At 38.5% G+C, this 24027-nt stretch overlaps 1 protein-coding gene across 1 annotated transcript in view; it reads right to left on the bottom strand.

The window, feature by feature from the left end:
• Positions 1 to 7789: 7789 nt before the first annotated feature.
• Positions 7790 to 24027, bottom strand: part of RNF11 (ring finger protein 11) — a 38894-nt gene continuing 22656 nt past the window's right edge. The window contains exons 2-3 of the mRNA XM_060021811.1: positions 11108 to 11277; positions 7790 to 9797 (exon numbers count right to left, since the gene is read on the bottom strand). Coding sequence (XP_059877794.1) covers positions 9626 to 9797; positions 11108 to 11277 — 342 coding nt within the window. The 3' untranslated portion in view covers positions 7790 to 9625. The remainder of the gene's footprint in view (positions 9798 to 11107; positions 11278 to 24027) is intronic.

Genomic DNA, 24027 nt, shown 5'->3' with positions numbered 1-24027 from the left:
AAGTCCTTTGCAAGCTCTCTCTCCTCCACAGCCTGAATGCTGGGAGCCCAGCCTACTTCCAGGTTGTTGGACAGGGCAGGTGAAAGGGGTGAACTAGAGCCAGGCTGCTGAATGAAGGTGGCCTGTTGCCTCACATATTAGAATGCTACCTATTACAGTATAAAAGCAGCGCCGGTCACAGGATACCAAACATATAATTCGCAAAACTGCCGTTTGCAAAACACTTTGATCTCAATGTTCATCTTAGGTGCTTTTTTTTTTTTTTTTTTTTAGGTGCTTTTATTTTTAAATTTTTATGCCAGGATGGTTTCCTAGTTGTTGCTATTTCCTGCTGGGCTTCATTAATTAGCCTCTGTCACCTTTACCTCTGGCTGCAGTCTGGCTATGAGTTCTGTCTCCTTTATTCCTACCTGCAGCTTGAGTTAGTCCATCAAAAACATGTATGTGAGGGAGTTCCCTGGTGGTTCAGTGGTTAGGACTCAGTGCTTTTACTGCCGTGGCGCAGGTTCAGTCCCTGGTGGGGGAACTAAGATCCCGCAAGCCGAGTGGCGTGGCCAAAAACAAACAAAAAATGTATGTGAAGGTGAAAATGCTGGGTGTCTGACACCACCATATCCTTGTGCAGAGGCCTCTGAAGGTGAAAATTCTGTCATGGGCTTCTCATTGCGTCTTGAGCCGTTTCTGGTCACTGCTTCTCTAACACTGCAGACCTTTCCAGCACATCTGCCCTGGAGAGGCACCTCATCAGGTGAGGAGAGTCTTGGCCTAGAAATAAGGAGACCTGAATTCTAGTCCTTGTTTTGCTACTGCCTTTCAGAGTGACCTTGGGAAAGTCATGGACCCTCTAAAAATTAGTAATTTGGACTAGATTAAGGCTCTTTGCTGCTGTCAACAGTTCTGATTCTGTCTGGTCAAGTCTGTTTCTGGGCTTTCATCTCCAAAAAGAGGCAACAGATATATACCTTCCTACCTTTTGTCAAAGCCTTGTGCCACCAGGCTGCTTACCAGAAGTGATGATAGCCTTCCTCCCAGGACACCCAGAGAGCAAATAATCCTCATTTGGGGAAAGTCTGAATCCTGTGCCACACAGAGGAACTCAGTTGTTAGGAAGCAGCAACTGTGTAACATGCTCTGAATAGGCTCTTGGCAACAGAAAGGCTACCTCTGCCTCTCACTGGTCCCAGGCCTTGGACTGGCAGGGTAGCTTCCAGCACTGTGCTGGTCCCTATCAGCTCTCCCATATGTTGGCAGGATTCCCTATTCCTTATCTCTCAAGTCTGAATGGGAGTGTTTCCAAGACAGCTGTCGTCATTCACAGCAAAAAAAGCCACGACCTGACAGCAAAGCCAGGACCCTAAAAGGCCAACGCCAACCAAACACTAGGCTGAGGTCCAGGTGGGAGATTCCCAGCAACTGAAGGGCGCATCAGGAGGATTTTAAAAAGCCCCAGCCTGCTGAGTGCTGCAATCATTCGATGAGGGAATAAAATCCAAAGACACTTTTCTCTGGAGTTACTCCCAAGTTTATCTCTTCTAAGATGATAGGGAGTGGACAACAGTCTTCTTCTCTGCTTCAAATTTAAAGCCCAACAGTGTGCCTTTTTAACAGTTTTCTTATGTCCTTAGCACCATCACACTAATCCAGTAATAAGTGAGAGGTGTCTGGATTCTGAAAACCAAGCAGCAAATGGGAACTTCTCACCCTCGCCCTCAGATGCAGCTTTCCAAGGTTGGAAACTGCCTTTCTTCTTGGATTAGCACAGCTCTGTGGAAATCCGGTACAAAGTTCATCACTGTCCAACAGGGTAAGTCAGTCCACAAACAAGGAGCCTCATTTAGGGATCTGAAAAATCCATTTCGAAGTAAGCAATCTATGAGTTGCTTCTACTGTCTAGTCAGCTCTCAAGTGACAAAATATAATAGAGCCCTTACTTTGGTAAGACATGCAATTACAGAAGGTCACTATGGACTTCTAAAAGCTGACGTTCAAGTTTAATCAGACACATCACAGCTAACACCTCACAGATGACTGGATAGGGTGGTTTTGTTTTTCTTCATGTCCTGAACAAACACTTCATAACACCAGATACCATATGCCCTCGGTCGAATAATACTAGCTAATATTAAGTGCTATTTACCAGTTGTGATTCTAAGTACTTTACATCTGAAGTGGAGCTATTATTGCCATTTTACAGATGAGAAAACTGAGACATAGGTTAAATAACTTGCCTTAAGACCACACAGCTATTATGCATCAGAAATATTTGAAGTCAGGCAGCTGAACTCTAAAGCTCATGCTTTCCTGAACTGCTGGTCAAGCTTTCAAATTATCAGCTTAAAGTCGGATCTGACTTACATTGACTCTTGGGCCACTGTTAAGTATGGAAAAGGTACTGGCTGGTAACTCAAACACTAGAAATCCCTGGCGTGGAGCACATGGAGCATATGCCTGTGTGGCACGGTTCCCCTGTGGCACTTGGCATCATGAGGTAGGGACAGGGTCTATCTTGGACAAAGGCAATCCTTAAGCAACCATATTGCTCATAAAATCATCAGGATGTTGAAGGAAAAGGCACGATCTAATCCCCAGCTGGATAGGTAGAGTTCCAGTCAGCTACTCCAGAGATGGGTAGTGAACAGATGCAGAGGCTCAGGCCTGGACTGAGGCTTGAGTCCAAACCATATGCTAGAAGAGGTTTGGTGTAAGGCAATAAGAGGTAGGAACACTGACAAACTAGGAAGCATACGATGCTGAAGGCACTCTTAGAATTTTAAGTTTAAGCACCTAAGAGTGCTGGCTGGCCAAACATATCACACCTGTGGGTCAAAGTGGTCCATGGGCCAGAAATCTGTCACCCTTGGGTGACTTTCAGACAACTATCTATGGAAAAGAGGTGGTGAGCAAATTCATAAGAGAAAAGCCTGATCTACTAAAAATAGCAACTTTAAATTATATTAATTACATGGGATAATAGTAGATAAAAGTACAGACTGAATTCAAATTATTCTGCTTTGAGAATCAGTTTACTCTTCTATAAAATGGGGCCAACAACTGCTTCACAGGACTGCTGAGAATAAAAAGAAATCAACTAAGCAAATAGCCTCGCACAGTCCTTAGTATATTAAGAAGGTAAATGTATTGGCCCACACATACTGTGGGAAGGCAGTGGTGAGTTTGGCCTAGGGGATGACTGAATCACTGGCTCTAGTGCATCCATCAGGCCTTCTCTATCTCTTGGCTTTGCTCTTGTGTTAGATTTATTCTCTTGGACTGACTTCTCTGTGTGGCAGTTCAGACCTTACGTCCTTACAGCTCTGTGACAAGAAAAGGGCTCCTTTTCCTACCTCCAGTATGAAAAATCCCCAGATAAGGACTCTGATTAGTCTGACTTGGCTTGAATGTCCATCCCTTAGGCCAGTGGTTCCCCAGATCAGCATTAGATATCAGGGAATTTGTTGGAAATGCAAATTATCAGCCCCCCCTCCCCCTGATGCAGGGGTGAGGCCGAACCACCTGAACAAGTCCTCCAAGTGGATCTGATGCACACTGAAGCCTGAGAACCACTGCCTTGGAAAGGGAGTGAGGTACTACAATGGGTCTATCTTGGATTACATGCTCGGTTGGGAGTTATTACTAAAAAAGATGGGGTACTGGGCAGACAAAAACATGTATCCAATATGTCCTTTCTTTCAAAAGTTGACATACAGGAACTATGACCTGCCAACATTCTCAGGTGAAGGGGAGGATGAGGGCAGTACTGGTTAGAGACAAGGCTTATTAGAAAGCTGCCCATTCAGGAAGAGCTTTGCCTTTGTCCTTCTCCTTGCAACCCTCAGCGATCTTTATAAGGCCCCAATTCTCCATGGGAACCTCCTTGATGGTGGCTCCCACTCCATCAGAAATGCTCAGATTCCTTAGGGCTTCTCTTCCTCCCTGCTTTCTCCTTCCCTTCACTTAATAAATATCTGTTGAGCACCTAAATGTCCTGCTCTCATGAAAGTAAACAAATTAGAGCCATGGAGTAAATAAACAGGGGCTGTTGGTCCAGAGGGTAAGAAACCAGCCATCAAACAATCTGGGGAAGCGAACTACAGGATGGAACTATAAAAGATCTGAGACAGGAAAGAGCTTGCCATTTTAGAAAGCACACAAAAAAGTCTAGAAAGTAGAGTACTATGAAAGGAGAGAGGCAGAAAGTCTGCTGTCTCCATTAAGAAGCTTGGATTTTATTCTCCACACAATGGGAAGCAATTAAAAGTTCTACGCAGATGAAAGACATCATCCAGTTTACTCAAAACTATTTTAACTGTGTGAAGAATGTACTATACAGGGTTAAACATGGAAGCTGGGAGGCCAGTGCCATGCCAAAGGCCAACAGCACCAATTGCTTCTGCTTCATGAGAATTGCCATTAAAATACCTCCTCTTCCCTGCACCAGCTACCACACTTACGGGGAAAAAAAACTTTCAATATGCTGCTAAGTGATAATCAGGCTCTAAGAGTCAATGTGAGTTGGCATTTCTTGTTCTTTACTCTTCATGAGAAATCAGCAACCCAGTTTATCAAAAATCCAAACCCATAAACATGATCTCTTACTTCAAAGGTATCTTCAATGCCATTAACGCAAAGTTTCAGAAATAAATAATCCTGAGAACAAGGCTTGCAAAAATGACCAACCTGACAACGCCATTAGCGCCCATCTCACTACTGAAAAGAAGAATGGTTATTATTCCTCATATCAAAATAACATCATGGACAGTGATTGTCAAGGGCCATGAGGACAAATGGTTTGTGAAAAACAACTTCCCTTCACTGCATACCCTAAAATTGTAGCCATTAACTTACCTGTCTGCTTGAGTTCAGCTACCGTCATGGAAAGAAGATCATTATTCTGCACTAGCTCAAAGCCGAAGACAGGCTGTGATCCTGGAATTGGCAGAATGTAGCTTATCCCCATACCTCTGGTATGGATAGTGCTGGAAGCCAATCTGATAGCACAGTCCAGGCTTCCCAATTCACACAACACCTAAGACTTGCTTTTGGATCCTGAATGACTAGATTAACTATTATATGGCCCCCCAGAGAAAAGCTGGGCCCATCACTTGCTTAGCCAACCACATCTTCTCATAAGCATTCATCACTATGACCAGACTCTTGGAGTAAACCCTCAGTTACCTTTTTCAACTTCATTTTCTCCGCATGAAGAAATCTAGTCGATAAGCACTGCTGTTACACACTGATAAGAATGTATTCAAAGTAAACAGGCACTGCTCATCCTTTGATCACAATCAGTTTTAAATGCCTAAAATCTGTACCTTACTGATAATGCTGCTTCATTCATACGCAGAGAAAACCAAACTTGCTGTGGAAAGCATCCAAAGATGACTACATCTTCCAGTGGACAGTTAGTTTTCTCAAAAAACAAAAATGTAAAAGAAAGTTAGTATCTCTTAAAGTTTCCATAAAAAATGTATGAAATGGTAGATGGTTTCAGTCTATCAGTAACATTAATTAGATGGATCCAGTTATTATCCTGGGCTAATGACCATTGCTTAGCGTGATAAGGCAAACAAGAACAATGTGAACAATTAAGATGTGCAGATAAATCCAAACCCCTTTTGTAAAATTTTACTGAAGCCTCTAACAAAAATTTTATGGATCAGGAAATGGGCTGTAAAGGGATTCATCTGGATTTTCATCCATGCTAAAGAGCAAGGAAACAGCCAAAGGATAAATGGAAAAGCAAAGTCTGGATACTTGTATCAGGACAATCAATAGCTGAATAAATAATCACCCAGCACTGCTGTTTTTAGAACCAGAGGCTCTCAGAAAAAGGATTACAAAGTATATTTAAATTAATATTCCCCAGATACATATGCCTCATCCATTTACTAACTTCTATATGTCATTTTAATATAAACGTTAATGTGTTACAATGTAACTCTTAGGAGCTTAAAAAAAAAGATGTTATTTTTCTCTAGTTAAAAACAGTACTTTATGTGAAGAGAGAACTAACAAATAGTCCAGCTAACTTTCTCTAAATATATAAAATGAACTTACTACATCTTTCAAACCACTCAGAAAAAGTAGTTTTAAGGTGTTTTATATAATGTAATCAAGCATTTACAGTTACTCCTCCCATTAAACCCTTATGTTTCACTTGAATTACTACAAACTAAAGTCCTCTCTAAATCTGAATTATGAGCATTAAACCACTCACTGCCTGGCCATAAGCAAACACCTATTCTGACAATACAGAACTGAGAAAAAATTCTTTCAGAGACCACTTCTTGGTAGCTCTTAGGTAAATCACCTAACAGTGGGTCAATCAGTAATGACATTAAATGCAAAGATGGAAATTTTCATAGTTGGACATTTTTACTCCACACTTTTTAATTTAATAATGGCAAAATACTTAGAAAGTGGGACCAAGGGGGAAGAAATTATAAGGAATTCAGCTATGTTCTCAAAAGGAATAATATAATGCAGTCAGAATAAGACTGCATAGGACGCTGATGGCTCTCATTCCCATGCCTCACATGATGGGGACATCTGAACCAGGCCTGTGTCTTAGGGAAGTCTAGTTGAGTGTAAGACTAGAACAGGGGAGCTAGATAGGGTAGAGAAGGAGGGGTTACAAACTATCTTCACTAACTTTTTCCATACCCAGTAAAAGAATAGATGATCTTTAAATTCAGGTGGGTAAATTTAGTATTACTTCAGGAGATACTAACCAAAATCCACCTTTTCTCATGTCCACCAATTTCAAAATTAAAGGCTTAAAAAATTAGCTGATTAGCTCTGATGCGTTTAACATGCAAGTGTCATCAGCTGACTCTGAGAAACTGATTGCTAGCCAATGCCTTTGTAAGCAAACATGGCCACCAATTGCCTACATTTCCGAACTATGCCAAAGAAACTTACCTTCTTTCCTGTTTGCCATTTTCAGTCTCAGGACCATAGGCAGTTCTGCTTTGGACTCCTTTATTGTTATTCCTTTTTTAAAATGCATGCTTCCTTAAGAAGGAGCTTTGTTCACAGAAAATTTGTTACCTCAATGCTCACTATATTCTGTTTTATATTACACAAACAACCGAAAGTAGTTGGAGAGTCTTCTAATACCTGAGATGTCTTATAAAGAACACTCATAGCATTTAAAAGGTTTGTGTGAACCAAACTACAAGTATCTGAATGTATTTCAAATTGTTCGGTTTACATTTAAAACAGTAAGATTCTTTTATTTTTTCCTGGTCAGGCTTTCCAGACATCTCAAATCCTACAGCCAAGCCTGAACATATCTTGCCCAAATCCAAATATGTTGTACCTATTATTTGGCTTAAGAAAATTTAGAAGCTATCAAGCTTCTAAATTTATGATTAGATGGTATTAAATGCCAAGCCATAAAAAATACTTCCCCAAAAGTATATATACCTAGAAATTTTTAAGTAATTAAATTTATACATGTGTGTTTTAAAGAAAGGATTAGAATATTCTTATGTAATCAATTCTAACTTTAGCCCTTTACAACTGTATTATAACTTTATTTAACTTGGTAAAAGCCAAAACTGATGGTTCTTAACATGGTATGTGGAGATCAAAATTAAAGAATACAAAATACCTTAAAAAAAAAAAAAGCATTCAGCTCAATCCTGGTTCCTTCAATATTACTGCCAAACTTCTGTGAAAGAAGCCTTGTAATAAAGACTAACAGCAACATAGAAGATGATTAAAAAAAAAAGTTCATTTACCAATTTTAACAATCTAGAAAAAAAGAAAGTGACTATAATACTTGATGACAGACATCATGTTTAAGTAGAAAACACAAAGATAAAAAAAGTAATACCGCTGAAAATATTGCACAACTTCAGGTGTTTCCTCCAAATTTGCTTTATGTAATTGGATATAAATTAATGAACAAAAACTTAAGCAAGATACATGTAACAATTTAACAGAACTTGATAATCTAATTTCTTTCAATTTTTCTCGAACTCATCATGGGGCTCATAAGAAAATTAACCAACATGGATACTGCTACAGTTGAATGTCAAATCTTTAAGTGCTTATGACATACTAAATTCTTCTATAATGCAATTATGAAGAACCCTTCAAGAGACTTGTGTTTTGTATGTAGAAAAGTGTTAAAGTCAAATATTCAACTCAATATAAAATAAAAAGAAACATTTCTGATTTGTTGGGTTGAGATTGCTTCTCCTTTTGCTAATGATTTTTTAGCTGTAATATCACTGAGTTGTACAAATATGTCACCTTCGAGTACATAAAGAAAAATAAACACATGCTAAATGGATAAAACATTACAACTACATCTTTACTAGACCATCTCTACCTCTAACACTTCAGAAGCTTAGAGATTCAGTGTTCTTATATTAACTGCAAGAAAAAGATAAAAGAGAAATTCCTTCTTTTTTGAGATCACAACTATGAAGTCATGTGGTTATACAAATTCTGCATTTGTGTGCAAAACATGAAACACATTTATCTTAATTCTCCCTGCTTAGAATTGTCAGTCAACTAGCAGGACTGTCCTTCCAACAGAAACAGAGATGTGTTTTTATATAACTTCAGTAACCTCAGCACTACAATAAGAAGAGATGCAGTATCCTTTTGCTATGTTCAAGACAACAGGGAAGGAGGTCACAGGAAAGAATAAATCAAAATTGTTGCAACTGAGAAACTTTTCTCAGTTTAACCATGGTGCCACTTTCATTTTTACATAAGCATGGTGGCATAATTCAAGCTCAATAAATCAGAATTCTTAATATTTAAAATTTACCTTGACTTTTAATTATCACCATATTAACAACCAAAATAATTAAGTGAAACACATAAGAAAGGGTAATATTAAACCCCACTTTACTAGAGTTGGTTTCTTGACACATTAACTCATTTTTTTATAGAAAAGGGATAGTGCATCTCAGTTTGCTTACAAGCTAGGAGATCACTTTGAATTCTGCATTTCCTAACTGCAAACAGATATAGCACTTATAACAGGTTATAAATAAACTGGTTTTCAAGCATAGAGCCAGCCCCAACGATAATAATACACTATTTAAAAAGACCTAAGGCAATGAATTCCATTTCCAATGGAAAAAAAGAACTGTGCAAACAAGCTTAAAACTACTTTTTTTGTGCCAGTGTTATAAAATGTAGCTTTTAATAAAACCTTGACCCAAATGCCAGCAACTTGAGAAAAGAATTTGGGTGGGGGGGAAGAAGAAAGTTATTTCATTTAGGAAAAACAACCACTATCTTTTTCCTAATCTTCAACAGACACAATTTAAACATATACAGCTGCTGTATAACACTTTACACAATTCCTATGTACTGGAGCAATAACAAGATCTAAATACAATTATATTTTTGAACACTGGGTCAAGGCTTTACATAAAAATACCTTCCTACTTTTCCCCCTAAGTTTCTAAAATATCACATACTTTTTTCCCCCAACATCTGCAGCCATTCAGGAATTCCTGCAGCCATGCAGGAATTTTTAGGAAACTTTTGTGCATGATCTTAATTCCTAATCCCTGGCTCTTTGGGCTCAGTGACAAAAGATCAAAACCACCAAAAATGATGGTTCACTTGAAGTCAGATGAGAGACCCTGGCTCAATTAGTCTCGTAGGATGAAAGCAGTGCTGCATCAACTGGCTCCATGCAGGAGGGGCACGTGAAGGATCTCATCAACCAGTCATCTATACAGTCCAGGTGATAGATGTGCATGCACGGCAGAAATCGAATTGGGTCCCCATAAACAAAGTCCATCATACAGATCACACACCTGTTGAGGGTGAGGGAGAGAAATAAGAAAGCATTTTTAGAGAAGTGATCCATCTAGAATACTCTTTAAAATCCCCATTACAAAGACAGTGTTAATACGAACAGATGAAAATGGGTTGCCTGTCATCCTACCACCTAAGCATCCAGATTGAATTTTTTCTTAATAAGTGTTATACAGCCACAATCTCTTATTTCAATCACCTGGGAATTTGAAGAGTTTGAGAGCAATCAACAGGGCAAAGAGAAAGGTATCACATAGGGCTCAAGTCCACTGCTAGAATTTTACTTGTAAAACAGCTATTACAGAAGAAACCTTAAGAAGAATGTGAAGCTTTAGTACGTAGGAAACCATGTTAATTTTATTTGAACTGCTTTTTTAGTGTAAGCCCATATAGTTTTCACTTTAATAAGTGTATGTAAATACAGACCACTAATTTCAGCCTACTTACTGGGCTGCTACAGGCTAAAGTTCTCTTCAACAACCCCAGTTTCAAGCTCACTGCACTCTTCTACAGGTTCAAGAAGCAGCCCAATTCGGCAGTCAATATTCTAGATAGGTTATAATCTTAAGTACTAGGCCTAAATGGTGCTACAGCTCAAACAGCCAAACACAACATAGTAAATTACTTTATGTCTGTGTTGGTAACGACCATTCTCAACCTAAAAGGAGAATGGCTGTCCTCATTAGGGATTCTCAGACAGTAATGAGCTCTGAGGACAAAACCTCCCTTATATTTAACTCATCAGGCTTAGTACAATTATTCTACAAGTTAAGAAATGGATAAGATTTTCCTCATATCACTAAAACCCTTAGCAAACCATTTTAATGGCTACATAACCTACCAAAGTATTCCTCTACTGTTATTTTTCACTAAATAAAACTATGGTGACTATCTTTATGCATAAAACTCTAGGGATTGAAGTGAGGCACGTATTTTAGGATAAATCTCTAGAATTAACTGTTTCAAAGGATTTCGATCTAAAGGTCCTTGACATCCTGCCAAATGACTTTCCCAACTGATTAGGCCACCAGCAATGCTGGTACTAGTTCACAGTTATTACACAGGTAAATCATTTTTAACTGACATTAACTGTCATCCAAATGGACAGAGGCAACATATAAAATGGTCAGAATTCACACCATCATTTATTTCTTAGCTATTTTTATATGAAAATTCTTCTTAATTGCTACATCTAAACATTTCCTTGTAAGAAATGATTAAACATCTGACTTCCAAAATGCAGGAGAGTATTTTTAAAAATCAGATCTCTGAAGATAGATCTTTGAAATATGTATAAATTAAAACTTACTCCCGGATCTTTTTTTCTGATCCATCTCTTCCAGGGTCATAAACTCCTTTAGGCAGATGCTGTATAAGGCCTATTCTTTGAGCTATCCTAATTTGTTCCTCTTCAGTCAGCTGAGTTGCTAGGCGAGTCTGGCTAGGTGTTGGATGATAGACCGGAACTGGAACTTGTTCCTAAATTTTTTTTAATGGAGAAAAGAATTATTTTTTAAAAATTTGTTTTCTGGGGTAGTGTTTTCCTTTTGTTTCTTCCTTTTTTGGCTGGGGGAGGGGGCCTTGGGGAGAAGGAGACTGGACAAGTATGCAGTAGCATGAGATTCTCTTTTACCCTGCCTTAACTTTAGCATATCTGACCTATGTTTAAAGGATACTGAAACACAGCTTTACAGAAAAACTGGAATGGAATGTTACTTCAAGTATTTCTACAGGAAAACCATATAACACAGACATATTCATTCCTGATACACAAAAAGATAAATCAATGTAACCAATTAATTAACCAAATGGACGGTATTCAATATTCTGTAGGCCACAGTGGAGTTCTGTGGCCTCAGTATATCATTATTTACATTAGAATTGGCCACTGTAGATTCCTCTTATTTGCAAACTTATTCTTTCTTTCCATACAGACAACAATCTTAAAATTAATTTATTATTTATTTGGAAAGACTGGACATTATTGCAATAAACTTCTGTAAAATTTCTTTTAGGCTTTTGGATACATATTTAGATATGATAATCCAGTGAGCCAAATAAGGCCACCTTCCTTCCAAATGGAATACATATCCAAGGACTCAACCAACCATGGATCATGCAGTACTGCAGTATGTATTTGTTGAAAAAAAAAATCTGTATATAAGTGGACCCGTGCAGTCCAAACCTGTGTTGTTCAAGGGTCAACTGTATTGCTTTTATTTCCTACTCACATTTATGAGATAATTTTATTCACACTCTATACAGTCTTTCAACAGATACTTGAGTATCTATTATGTGCTAGGTGATGGGGAGTGCAGAGTAAACAAAATAAAGTTCCTAGATTGATGGAGAATGCTACTTTAGGTAAGATACTCAGAAAAAATCTCTCTGATGAGACATTTGGGAAGAGACCTCAATGAATACGAGGGAAACAGTGCATCTCTGACCTAATGATTTCATTGTGGCTAAAACCATTTTTGAGCCACCTAATATGGTGTTTCAGACAACATCTCTACTGTATAAACTGAGCCATAACACTTTCAATCCATGTATGATGTTTTCATGGGAAAATTTACGTTAAATCACAACTACCTTATTCACATTACATTAGAAAATGTTATTTTCATTCATCCTGTAGGATCACTCATGATTTCTACAATTTAAGCACTCATTTACAATGACAGCCAACATTTGCAAGTATGAGATTATGCCTCCAGGAATAATTGCTAAATTTGTGTTAAGCTTTAAAAAAAAAAATTCTGTGAAATAACCTCCATAAGCATTCAGAACTAGCATCAGTTGAAGCTGTTTTGAGCCAATGGCTTCTGGGGTTCAAAATAAAATAATTAAGAATGTACCCATAATTAGAGACTTCATAAGGACTCAAGCATAAATATCCTTTTCAAAGAGGAATTTTAGGGGAAAGTCTCAGATACATATAAAGTAGGCTCAAATACTGAAATATCTAATTCAAGGAAAAAGGCACTTCACTACAATGTCTCTTAAAGATACCATTATGTACCTTTAAATTAGCCTTATTCTTATAAACCCCTTTTCTGACAGTAGTTATTATTGAGTTTCTTATCAAAGGCAGTTCAACTTAAGACTTTAAATATTTCTTTTCTCTGAGATTCAGAACAAATCTGTAATTAAAGATCTCAAAACACAGTAAATCCTTTATCAAATAATTAAGATTACATTCTCTGGTAAAATGTCAGTAGTTCAAAGTTTCATGTTTTATGAATTTCCACATAAAATCATTAATGGTTACTTTCATACTTCTAGCTCATGATTTAGGAAATAATAACCAAGCATGTGAGTGCTTATCAGACCTATATTCTTCATCCAAATATTTATTTAGTTCATATTACATGCAAAGAAGATTTATTATTAAGTATGGTTCTTGGATCCAGATAACCTTGGGTTAAAGTCACTTCTCTGCCACTTAACAGAGTGACCGTGTTGAAGTGATTTAACCTATCTGGGTTACCCTACCTTATATGGTTGCTATAAGACTTAAATGAGAAAGATGGTGAACCTTGGAATGGCAGGAACTCAATAAATGGTAGCTATTATAACTATTAACACTGCATTCGAAGAGCTATGTTTATTACTGCAGTCCAATTAGCTGTTTCGTATGTTTCATGCTTGTCCATCTTACTGGCTTTGTTCTTGCTATCCCCTCTAGTATCCCCTGCAGGTCCCTTGGTCCAAATCCTACCTCGTCTAGCAGCTTGTTGACCTAAAGCTTTCCCCAATCCTCCTCCCTACCACCCAATATTGACAGACTCTGCCTCTAGCCTCAGCTTAATTACATAGGTGTCTACCTATAAAAGAATTAGGACGATTATACAGAATACTGTAAAGCTTTCACAAGTGCAGTCATCAAGTGAGAAGAGACTGTCAATTCTTCTAGCTTTCAAAGAGGAAGTGAAGTACAAAACTGACTGCATTTCAGGACTTCCCTGGTGGTGCAGTGGTTAAGAATCCGCCTGCCAATGCAGAGGACATGGGTTCGAGCTCTGGTCTGGGAAGATCCGACATGCCGCGGAGCAACTAAGCCCATGCGCCACAACTACTGAGCCTGTGCTCTAGAGCCTGAGAGCCACAACTACTGAGCCCGTGTGCCACAACTACTGAAGCCCGCACACCTAGAGCCCATGCTCCGCAACAAGAGAAGCCACTGCAATTAGAAGCCCGTGCACCGCAACGAAGAGTAGCCCCCGCTCACTGCAACTAGAGATAGCCCGTGCGCAGCGACAAAGACCCAATGCAGCCAAAAATTAATTAACTAATTAAAAACTGCATTTCTTTAGCACAGTATGAAAACTTTCTTTCAGCCCTATATATCTACACCACTGTGACTACAGGCAATTTTTTGCTTTATAAAAAGTTATTTTTTTAACCAACATTTCCTTTTAAACAAGTCTGTATATATACAAAAAATTTCAGTTTGTAGGTCAAACTCAGAGAATCTTTTATGCACTAGAAAAATAACTTTGCTGACCAGGCTTTATAGTGCATATAAAAGTTACATGACCCTTCTGTTGTTAAAGATCATAAAAATGGCTGTTTCACCTCTGGTTTAGAAATTCTCCTCTTTAAGGTTTTATACCTAGCAGGCTAACTTTCGATGCAGAAAAGTTTCATAGTTCAGCGTCAAAAAGGCTGTCCCTGCTCTGCTACTTATCAGTCATAAGACCTTGACCAAGTTATTTACTTAACCTCTATTAGACTCAGTTTCTCTATGTGTAAAGTACCAGGACTAGTGTAAGAATTAAAAGAGACTTGTAACTGCTGTCCCGGTACAGCATGAGACACACATACAAAAGCTCATTAAATAAATGTTAGCTAAATAAATGTTAGCTACTACAATATTATTCTGTCTCTACTAGTATGTGACTATAGAAAAGCACTGCAACGTTTAAGAAATGGACTGAATTTTCAATTTTGTATGTCAATTATAACTCAGTAAAGCTGAAATAAAACAATTTTTTTTTAAAAAGAAGAAATGGACTAGACTATGACAGAGGTAAGTAAAACTTGTCAAAAAGAATCTTAGAAATTCACTTAAGAACAACTCTCATTTTATAGGCCCAAGCTTACCTACAGTCACAAAATTACTGACAATGTTGGAATTAGAATTCTGGTCTCCCTTTTAAGCTGGTAATTTCCACTACATCATGCTTGGTTGCTGGATAGGAAGGAGATTCTCCAAGTAAAATGATTTGGACTTTGTCCATTTATATTATACTGAAATGACATTTTAAGAAAGCCATCAAAATAAAGAATTTCTAATAAAGTTATAAAGATTTTTCATCTGCAATAAAGGTTTCATAATTTCAGCAACTTCTAAAATTTAAGAATTTCAAAGAACATCAAATCCATTTTGAAACTGCCCTGTAAAATATACTCTATTGCTGATAGAAAAATAGAATCCCACACCCCCACTCCAGCTGGGGTACCTTCGCAGAATCCTAGGAATCAATAGAATACCGTTCTTAAAACACTGCTATTTATGAATATGGGATTTTCAGTCTGAAAAATTAAATTATAAGATTTGAGTCTCTGATACTTCCTGTAGTAAGTTATTCTAACCCTCTGCTTTCTCTCAACATCAAATGACTCTGGTTTGCAGACTTGAAGCTAACTACTATTGCCCCTGGCTTTGGTCCTATCTTTCTGGCTTGTCTCTGAATACAAGAAACTCTTCAGCCTCTGTTGTAACCCCTGCCAGCTCAGATTTTCAACCCTTGAATTATGATTTCCAGTCTAGACTACCTTTCATTATTCTCAGTCCCAGACCAACTGACCAGTCTTGATGAGCTGCCATCCACATCAAGATATGACTCATACGGAAGTCAGTGAAACAATTAGTATAAGACTGTGGGTAATGAGGTACTCCTTAATCCTTGAACATACCTACTACAAACAAAAAGACCTATACTACAAACAAAAAGACTTTAACTGTCTCTAAGCACGTGCTTTTTAAGAGGCTAGATTTCTTTGGTCTTGTGGTTCACATATGGGTACAGAGAACACAGAAAGCAGAACAGAAAAGGAAAGCTCTACCTTACAAAGAAGCATATTAATAGATAGAAAAACAAAACGCCTATCTCTTATTCACATTATGGATGTATTTTCCTCTTTGGTTATTTTTGTTAAACGAAAGAAACCCTCTAGATATTTTAAGTGATTCACCATTCTAATTTCAGTTTATATGCAACTTTTCAGAAACCCTCTATAGGGAAGAAAATGACTAAGAGCTCCTGATATTTTAAAGATAGCCTCACCCTTCTTACCACACACACCTAGTTTTAAGTCCCATCATACTTATTAAAAATGACCTTAAGTATGAATTACTATTTAGTAACTAGAGATCCAATGGTATTTTCTAGGTGGCAAAATGTAAACTTGTTTCTCCTGTCAGCTAGAAGACACTGAATGGAAGATTGGATGGGGATATAAAAACAGCACTGTTTAAAAGATCTGGACTCTGGGACAGTTCTCAACATTCCCTAACTAATGGCTCACTGTGCCTAAACTCTTTGTGTGAACAGTGCGATTTATGCTGAACACCTGCTTTCCCTCTGGGAGTCTAGAATTTTGGTATATGTTAGGCAGTGGCTCAGTACTTTGGGCTTCCCTGGTAGATAACACTTTAAACATGCTGGCACAATTCAGTGCTGGAGAATTAAGCACATTCCGTGTGACTCCACTAGGAGAGAACTCTTAGAAGCCTGTGCCTTTCCTATGGACCTTTGCATCTTTTCCCTTTACCAATTTTGATTTGCGATCTTTTGCAGTAATAAATCATAGCTGTGATTACAATTATATGCTAAGAACTATGAGTCCTCCAATGGAACTGAAGATCATTCTAGATAATGTTAAGAGTGATAGGGGGAATTCCCTGGCAGTCCAGTGGTTAGGGCTCTGCACTTCCACTGCAGGGGGCTCGGGTTTGGCACTTACCCACCTCCCCCACCCCAAAAAAGAGTGATGGATAGTGCCTGCATTGACTCCTTTGTTTTGAAGCAGTTTATTTGGTGATGTTCATTAGAAATGCTCCTTTGTGGACTTCCTTGGAGGTCCAGTGGTTAAGACTCCACACTTCCACTGCAGAAGGCATGGGTTTGATCCCTGGTCGGGGAACTAAGATCCCGCATGCTGTGTGGCATGGCCACAAAAAAAAAAAAAAAAAATGCTCCTTTGTGAAAAATGTGTGTTTTGACAATGGCAGTTACACAGTACTTCTGTTTTATTCCTTTTTTCAAAGCAAGTTTGAAGGAACTAATATTTTGAACATTTATTATTTAGCACAGAGAAAAACACCTTTGACATAGAAGGGTTATATGCTGAACTGTGTCCCCCAAAATTCTTATGCTGAAATTCTAATCCCCAGAACCTCATGATGTGACGATATTTGGAGTGTGTGACTATTTTTGTCCTGGTCTCTTCTCCTGCCCTATACTCTTCACCAAAACTATGTCCATGTTGACAGCTAAAACTACCACCTAGATATAAATGATTCACAAATTTATATTCCAGTCTAGATCTCGCTTTTAAACTCCAGGCTCTACTTTGACAGTTCTAATTCGATGTCCAAAAATGAACTCCCCTACAAAACCTGGTCCTCTTCCCTATCTCAGTAAATGACACAACCACCTTTCTAGTTCTGGAAGACAGAAACATCCTTGGTACCTCCCTTCCCTTTACCTTCCCATATTTAATACATCACCGGGTTCTAGTGAATTTATTTTCTATTGAAATGCTGATAGAATCTGTTCATTTCTTTCCATGTCTATTGCCAATACTCCAGTCTAAGTTCCCATTTCTTTCCTGGTGTACAATATTAGCTAGGAAAATCTCAATTTGTTTTCTACCCAGAAGTTACAGCAATTTTTCCAAAACAAATCCAACCCTATGCCCTCCTCAACATACTTTAAAACTCCTTCAATAGCTTCCCACTGCTCTTTGGATGAAGTCCAAAGTCCTTAATAAGACCTCCAAAGCCCTGCATAGTCTGGTTACCTACCTACCTACCACTCACCCTCTCCTTCCTCATCTAACAACTCACTCACTGCTTTCTAGCCCCACTGGCCTTCTTTCAGATCTTTAAAGAAGCATGATCTCTCTTATGTGAAGTCATAGCACCTGCTGTATTCTCTGCATGAAACACTCTCCTCCACCATCACTCTGCTTAAATACCTCTTTTTTTCCTTCCTTCTGAGCTCAGTTCAACTTCTATTTTTTCAGAAATCTTCCCTAACTAACCATTCTCCTCTATTATAGGCTCTTATATAACAAGTAACTTTCCTCCATGGCATTTGTCATATTTGTAATTTTATATTTAGTTATAGTAATTTAAATGTTGTCTTTCCCACCAGACTGTAAGATCAATGATAAGAATTGTGTCTGGTTTTGCTCCTTACTGAATGGATAGATGAATAAATGACCTACTAAAAATGTTATCTACTAATAGCTAAAAATAGTCACCCATTAACTTACTCCCGTGTTCCTTCTCATTTCAGTGTTTCTATACTTATTAAAGTTAGTATACATGCTATAACACTGGGATTACAGAGTTGGTTTTGCTTTGCTAAGTCATTCTTTAAGAATGACTGATAGGGGCTTCCCTGGTGGCGCAGTGGTTGAGAGTCCGCCTGCCGATGCAGGGGACACGGGTTCATGCCCCGGTCCGGGAAGATCCCACATGCCGCGGAGCGGCTGGGCCTGTGAGCCATGACCGCTGAGCCTGCGCATCCAGAGCCTGTGCTCCGCAACGGGAGAGGCCACAACAGTGAGAGGCCCGCGTACCGCAAAAAGAAAAAAGAATGACTGATAATAATAGTATCTCCACCAATCCCTCCAAAAGTGAATCCTAAATACGATTTTGAAGACCTGTGGAAAATAACATTTACAAATTAATCATTTACAATGTACAAGGGCACTTCGTACAAAATGAATGGGTTTATGAAAATCTAAATCACCAATACAGTAAATTGCTAATTAATATAAATGCTGGCAACCTTCAAGGGTGGTTCAGTTGGCTGCCCTCACCTCTATCTATGTCTATGAATATGATTCACGAAGTATTTTGCCTCTGGGCTAAAAAGGTGATTGCGTGACTATTTTATTAGTGTATTCCTTCACCACTAGACTATAAGCTTGATAAAGGTAGGGATTATGTCTGTTTTGCCCACCAATATATACTATTTACCTAGCACAGTATCTTTCACATAGTAGGGATTCAAACATTACTGGATAACTGAATGATTTAAATCAAAGCACTCATGTTCCTGTAATCCATGTCATATATTCTTATCAGGATTTTATAAACATGCTATGAAAATTTTGCTAAGGATTTGGATTATGCCACAATAAAACCAAAAAGGAAAACCTGATATAAATTACAACCAACATTCCTTCTCCAAGTGATAACCTGGTTTGTTGCCTCTCTGAAATTTCAACCTACCTTTCTACCCCACAGTAACTTCAATTTGTCCAAAATCAAACTAATTATCTCCTTCTACTTCCACAATCCTTCTCGAGCTCAGAATTTCTATGCCCACTATCTAGGTTAATAATAGAAAAGTATAGTGGAAGGAACACAGACATATCATAGAATTTCATCCTCTGGCACTTATCAGGTATGTGACCATAGGCAAGTTACTTAATACCTCTAAGCCTAAGGTTCCTCATCAGAAAAATGAATAGAATACCCATCTTAAAAGAATGTTGTAAGGAATAACTAAGAAAATGTACCAACCACGATAGGGGCTCAAATATCTGGGCCTTCCTATAATGACATCATTAGTCATCCAAAGTACACATCTCTTCCCCCTTTCCCTTTATCCCCAGCATCTACTTAAATGGCTTATCTAACTACCATTTTCTCAATGTTGATAGGAGACATACATGTAACTGCCCTGTAAGTTTAAATTTTGAGAAAGAGGGAATTCACAGTAAGAGAAGCAGATATATTTCAAGTAAATTTAAACATTTTTTTTCCTCTTTAATGCTTTACTTCTCTACGTCTTCATGCAAAAAACAAAAAACCCCAAAGAGAATCCAAGCAAAAGCATCTGCCTTAAAGAAAGGGAAAAATTTAAATTAAAATGTGTTAGGAAAAGAAATGCAGCATCACGGAAAGGGGTAGAATAGACAAGGAACAAAGGTTTACAAAATGTGCTGAGGCAGAGCAAAGAGCAAAGACAGGGTCAGTCACACAAAAAAGCAAGGTTTGACCTGATGAGGAAAATCTCTGAAGTGCTCCAATTGTTTGTTAATAAATAATGTATCATCTATAAAATGATGAATGTTGTGAAAAATAAAATGGGCCCGAATCTCAGAGTTTACAAGTCAAGAAAGAAACAGATCAAAGTGTGAACTTGTCTATCTGAAAGGCACTGCATTAAAAGTTGGACCCAGGTTAGGGAATATGATATAATTTCAGAAACTAAATAAAACAATGCAGTGGGGAAGTGCCTAAATAATGTGCTGAGGCTGGAAATAGTACAAGTCTGGTTTGTGGTGAAGGAAAAATAAAGTCACTGCCAAAGAATGCAGCTTGTCACCAAAAGCTGTATCCTTTCCTCCAGAAGAGTCAGCTCTTCTGATTTTCTCCTTACAGCCTTACAAACTGCTGCTGGCACCACCCCCTCCCCAGCTGCAGTTTCCTACTGGGAATGTTTTTTTCTGAATTTTGCCAGACTGAAACCTAAGGCCATAAAATGGAGGATTTGGAATAAATGATCTCAATGCATATTCTAACTCTGATGTTCAGTGAATCTTGAACAAAAATCCCCAAACCAAACAAAACCCCAAAGATTAGCATTAATGAAATTCCTGAACCATAAAGGATAACAATTATACATAGAGGGGAAAAAAGCCAGCATCCCATCAATGATACTGACAAATGATATGTTTTATTTAATGAGATCAAACCGAAGTGATCTGCATGGAAAAAGAGCACTGCTTCCAGGGAGGCGTTTTGGCATTTATTTGTTTGCTTATTTTTTAAAGAAATGAAAAAGTTGGCTTCTTTTATTCATTACATAAATATTCACTGAGCACTTGTCATACAGGGTTATATACAATATCCTAATTGGTGGAGACCTGGTAGGCATCATCACCATAGGCACTCAGCATTAGCAAGTCATAAATCCATCTAAGGGTCAAGACAACTGAAAATCAAGGTCACATTTTGAGCCTAGGCACAAATTACAATATTTCTTGAATACTCAACCATATTTCAGATGCTGCTTTAGGCAAAGGAGATACAGTGGTGACCAAGACTGTCCTTACAAAGCCTAAATCCCCTACAGTAGGGGGATACAGAGATATAGCAAACAAGACAAGATGATTACCTCACCCATGGCTCCTACTATCCCTAAATTGCCCATGACCTGGCAACTCCTGGGACAGGCATACATTCCAGTGGATCCATAGGCTAGTCAACATTTGATGACTTGCAACCTCCTGACTGGTGAAGAGAGGATGAATCAACAGACTGTCTTCTCTTAGAATTAGAATTGGAAAACTGAATTAACTGACCTGAAAGGTCATTGAGCAGCAAATACAAGATGTATAAACTGAGGTTTGAGGAAACTGTTTGTATTAAAGACAGATTAGAAATGCTGAGTGAAGCAGACATTAGGAAAGCCCACAAATGAAAAATCCTGAAGCCTCTGGGTAAGAAAAATGGGAGAAAGTGGCTGCCTTGGTTCCTTGACAGCTGTCTGATTCTAATCCATGTGTATATCGTTAAAATAAAGCACGTTTCCTCTGAGTTAATTTTGTCTAAAATAAGAGTCTCCTAAGCACCACCACTATTTTCTTTACTGAATGAGACCTAAATTAGACCACCTTTTCCTTCTCATCAAGCAAACTGGTTTCCAGAGGGGAAATGGTACCCACTTACTAACAAAGAATTGCTTACCAGCGGGGCAGATCTCCAGGGTAGTTGTGGGCCTAGAGATATCCCATCTGAGTTAGTGCATGAGTTATTGTTGGAACTACTTCTTTGCTACAGCCAAAACATACTGGAATTTTTCTCATTTAAGCATCCTATCTTTGAATTTTACCAGTTCAAAGAATAAGAATATACATTTCAATAACTATCTTTCATCCTTAAATGAAGATTCAAATATATGACTACTTGAAAGCTAACAGTAATAAGCCCAAGAATTCTTTGCAAAACCAGAGTCAGAATATACACAGCCTTTAAGGAGTTAAAAGATGAAAGCTTAAAAAGGTGTTAATTCCAAAAAGAATATGTTTGTAGCAGCCAAGCGTTGTCTTTGGCGCTCAGGAAGTCTGTTATTGCATTTACTGTACTAAGTTCTCTAACAGATACCTTCCCCTCTCTTTTTAAGGGTTATTTTTTGAAGGGCTAACATCATCAAAAAATATTAATTCCCTCTGAAAACTGGTGAACTTCAGTTGTAAGAATTCTGCAAAACTTATTTTTTTAATTTTTAAATTTTATTTTATTTTTGGCTGCATTGGGTCTTTGTTGCTATGTGTGGGTTTTCTCTAGTTGTGGCAAGCAAGGGCTACTCTTCGTTCTAGTGTGCAGGTCTCTCATTGTGGTGGCTTCTCTTGTTGTGGAGCACGGGCTCTAGGCGCACAGGCTTCAGTCGTTGTGGCTCACGAGCTCTAGAGTGCAGGCTCAGTAGTTGTGGCGCACGGGCTTAGTTGCTCTGCAGCATGTGGGATCCTTCTGGACCAGGGCTCGAACCCGTGTCCCCCGCATTGGCAGGTGGATTCTTTTTTTTTTTTTTTGCGGTACGCAGGCCTCTCACTGTTGTGGCCTCTCCCATTGCGGAGCACAGGCTCCGGACGCGCAGGCTCAGCGGCCATGGCTCACGGGCCGAGCCGCTCCGCGGCATGTGGGATCTTCCCAGACCGGGGCACAAACCCGTGTCCCCTGCATCAGCAGGTGGACTCTCAACCACTGCGCCACAAGGGAAGCCCCTGCAAAACTCTTTAGAAGGTGTATTTCTTGGATTCTAACAGCTTCTTGCTGCTATTGTTGAAGTGTAGTTGATTTACAATATTATATTAGGTTCAAGTGTACAGCAGAGTCATTCAATATTTTTATAGATTATACTCCATTTAACCTTATTACAAAACAATGACTATATTTCCCTGTGCTGTACAATATATCCTTGTTGTTTATTTTATACAATAGTAGTTCTTTGGCGACTTACAACTTAGCATGTTTTACCCATGTTGTAGCATTTATCAAAACCTCATTCCTTTTTATTGCTGAATAATACTGCATTGTATGTATATACCACATTTTGTTTAGTCATTCATTAGTTGATGGACATTTGGGCTGTTTCCACTTCTTGGCTATTATGAATACACTGCTATGAGCATTTGTGTACAAGTTTGTGTGGGCATGTTTTCAATCTTGGGTATACACCTAGGAGCAGAATTGCTGGGTCATATGATAATTCTATTTCAATCTTTTGAGCAACTGCCCAACTGTTTTCCAAAGTGCTTGTACCATTGTACATTCCCACCAGAAGTGTATGATGGTTATTTCCAATTTCTCCACATCATTGCCAAATCTTATTTTGCTTCTGTTTTTTGTTTGTTTTAAATTATAGCCACCCTAGTGGTTTTGATTTGCATTTCCCTGATGGCAAATGGTGTTAAACAACTTTTCATGTGCTGGTGGCCATTTGTATATCTTCTTTGGAGAAATGTCTATCCAGATCTGTTACTCCTTTTTTTTTTTTTTTTTTGCGGTACGCGGGCCTCTCACTGCCCCGGCCTCTCCCGTTGCAGAGAACAGGCTCCGGACGCGCAGGCTCAGCGGCCATGGCTCACGGGCCCAGCCGCTCTGCGGCATGTGGGATCTTCCCGGACCGGGGCACGAACCCGTGTCCCCTGCATCGGCAGGCGGACTCTCAACCACTGCGCCACCAGGGAAGCCCTGTCACTCCTTTTTAAAACTGAGATTTTTATCTTCACTGAGTTGTAAAGAGTTCTGTATATATCCTGAACATAAGTTCCTTATCAGATAGATGATTTGCAAATACTTTCTTGCATTCTATGGATTGTCTTTTCACTTTGCTGGTGTCCTTTGAAGCACAAGTTTTTAATTTCATGATATCCACCTAATTTATTTTTTGGTCAGTTGTGCTTTTTGTATCATATCTAAGAAGGCTTTACCTAATCCAAGGTCAAGAAGACATCTATATTTAAGAGTTTCAT

Source organism: Delphinus delphis, chromosome 1 (genome assembly GCF_949987515.2).
Source record: "Delphinus delphis chromosome 1, mDelDel1.2, whole genome shotgun sequence".
Lineage (NCBI taxonomy): Eukaryota > Metazoa > Chordata > Mammalia > Artiodactyla > Delphinidae > Delphinus > Delphinus delphis.
This window is presented reverse-complemented; position numbering and strand designations above follow the sequence as displayed.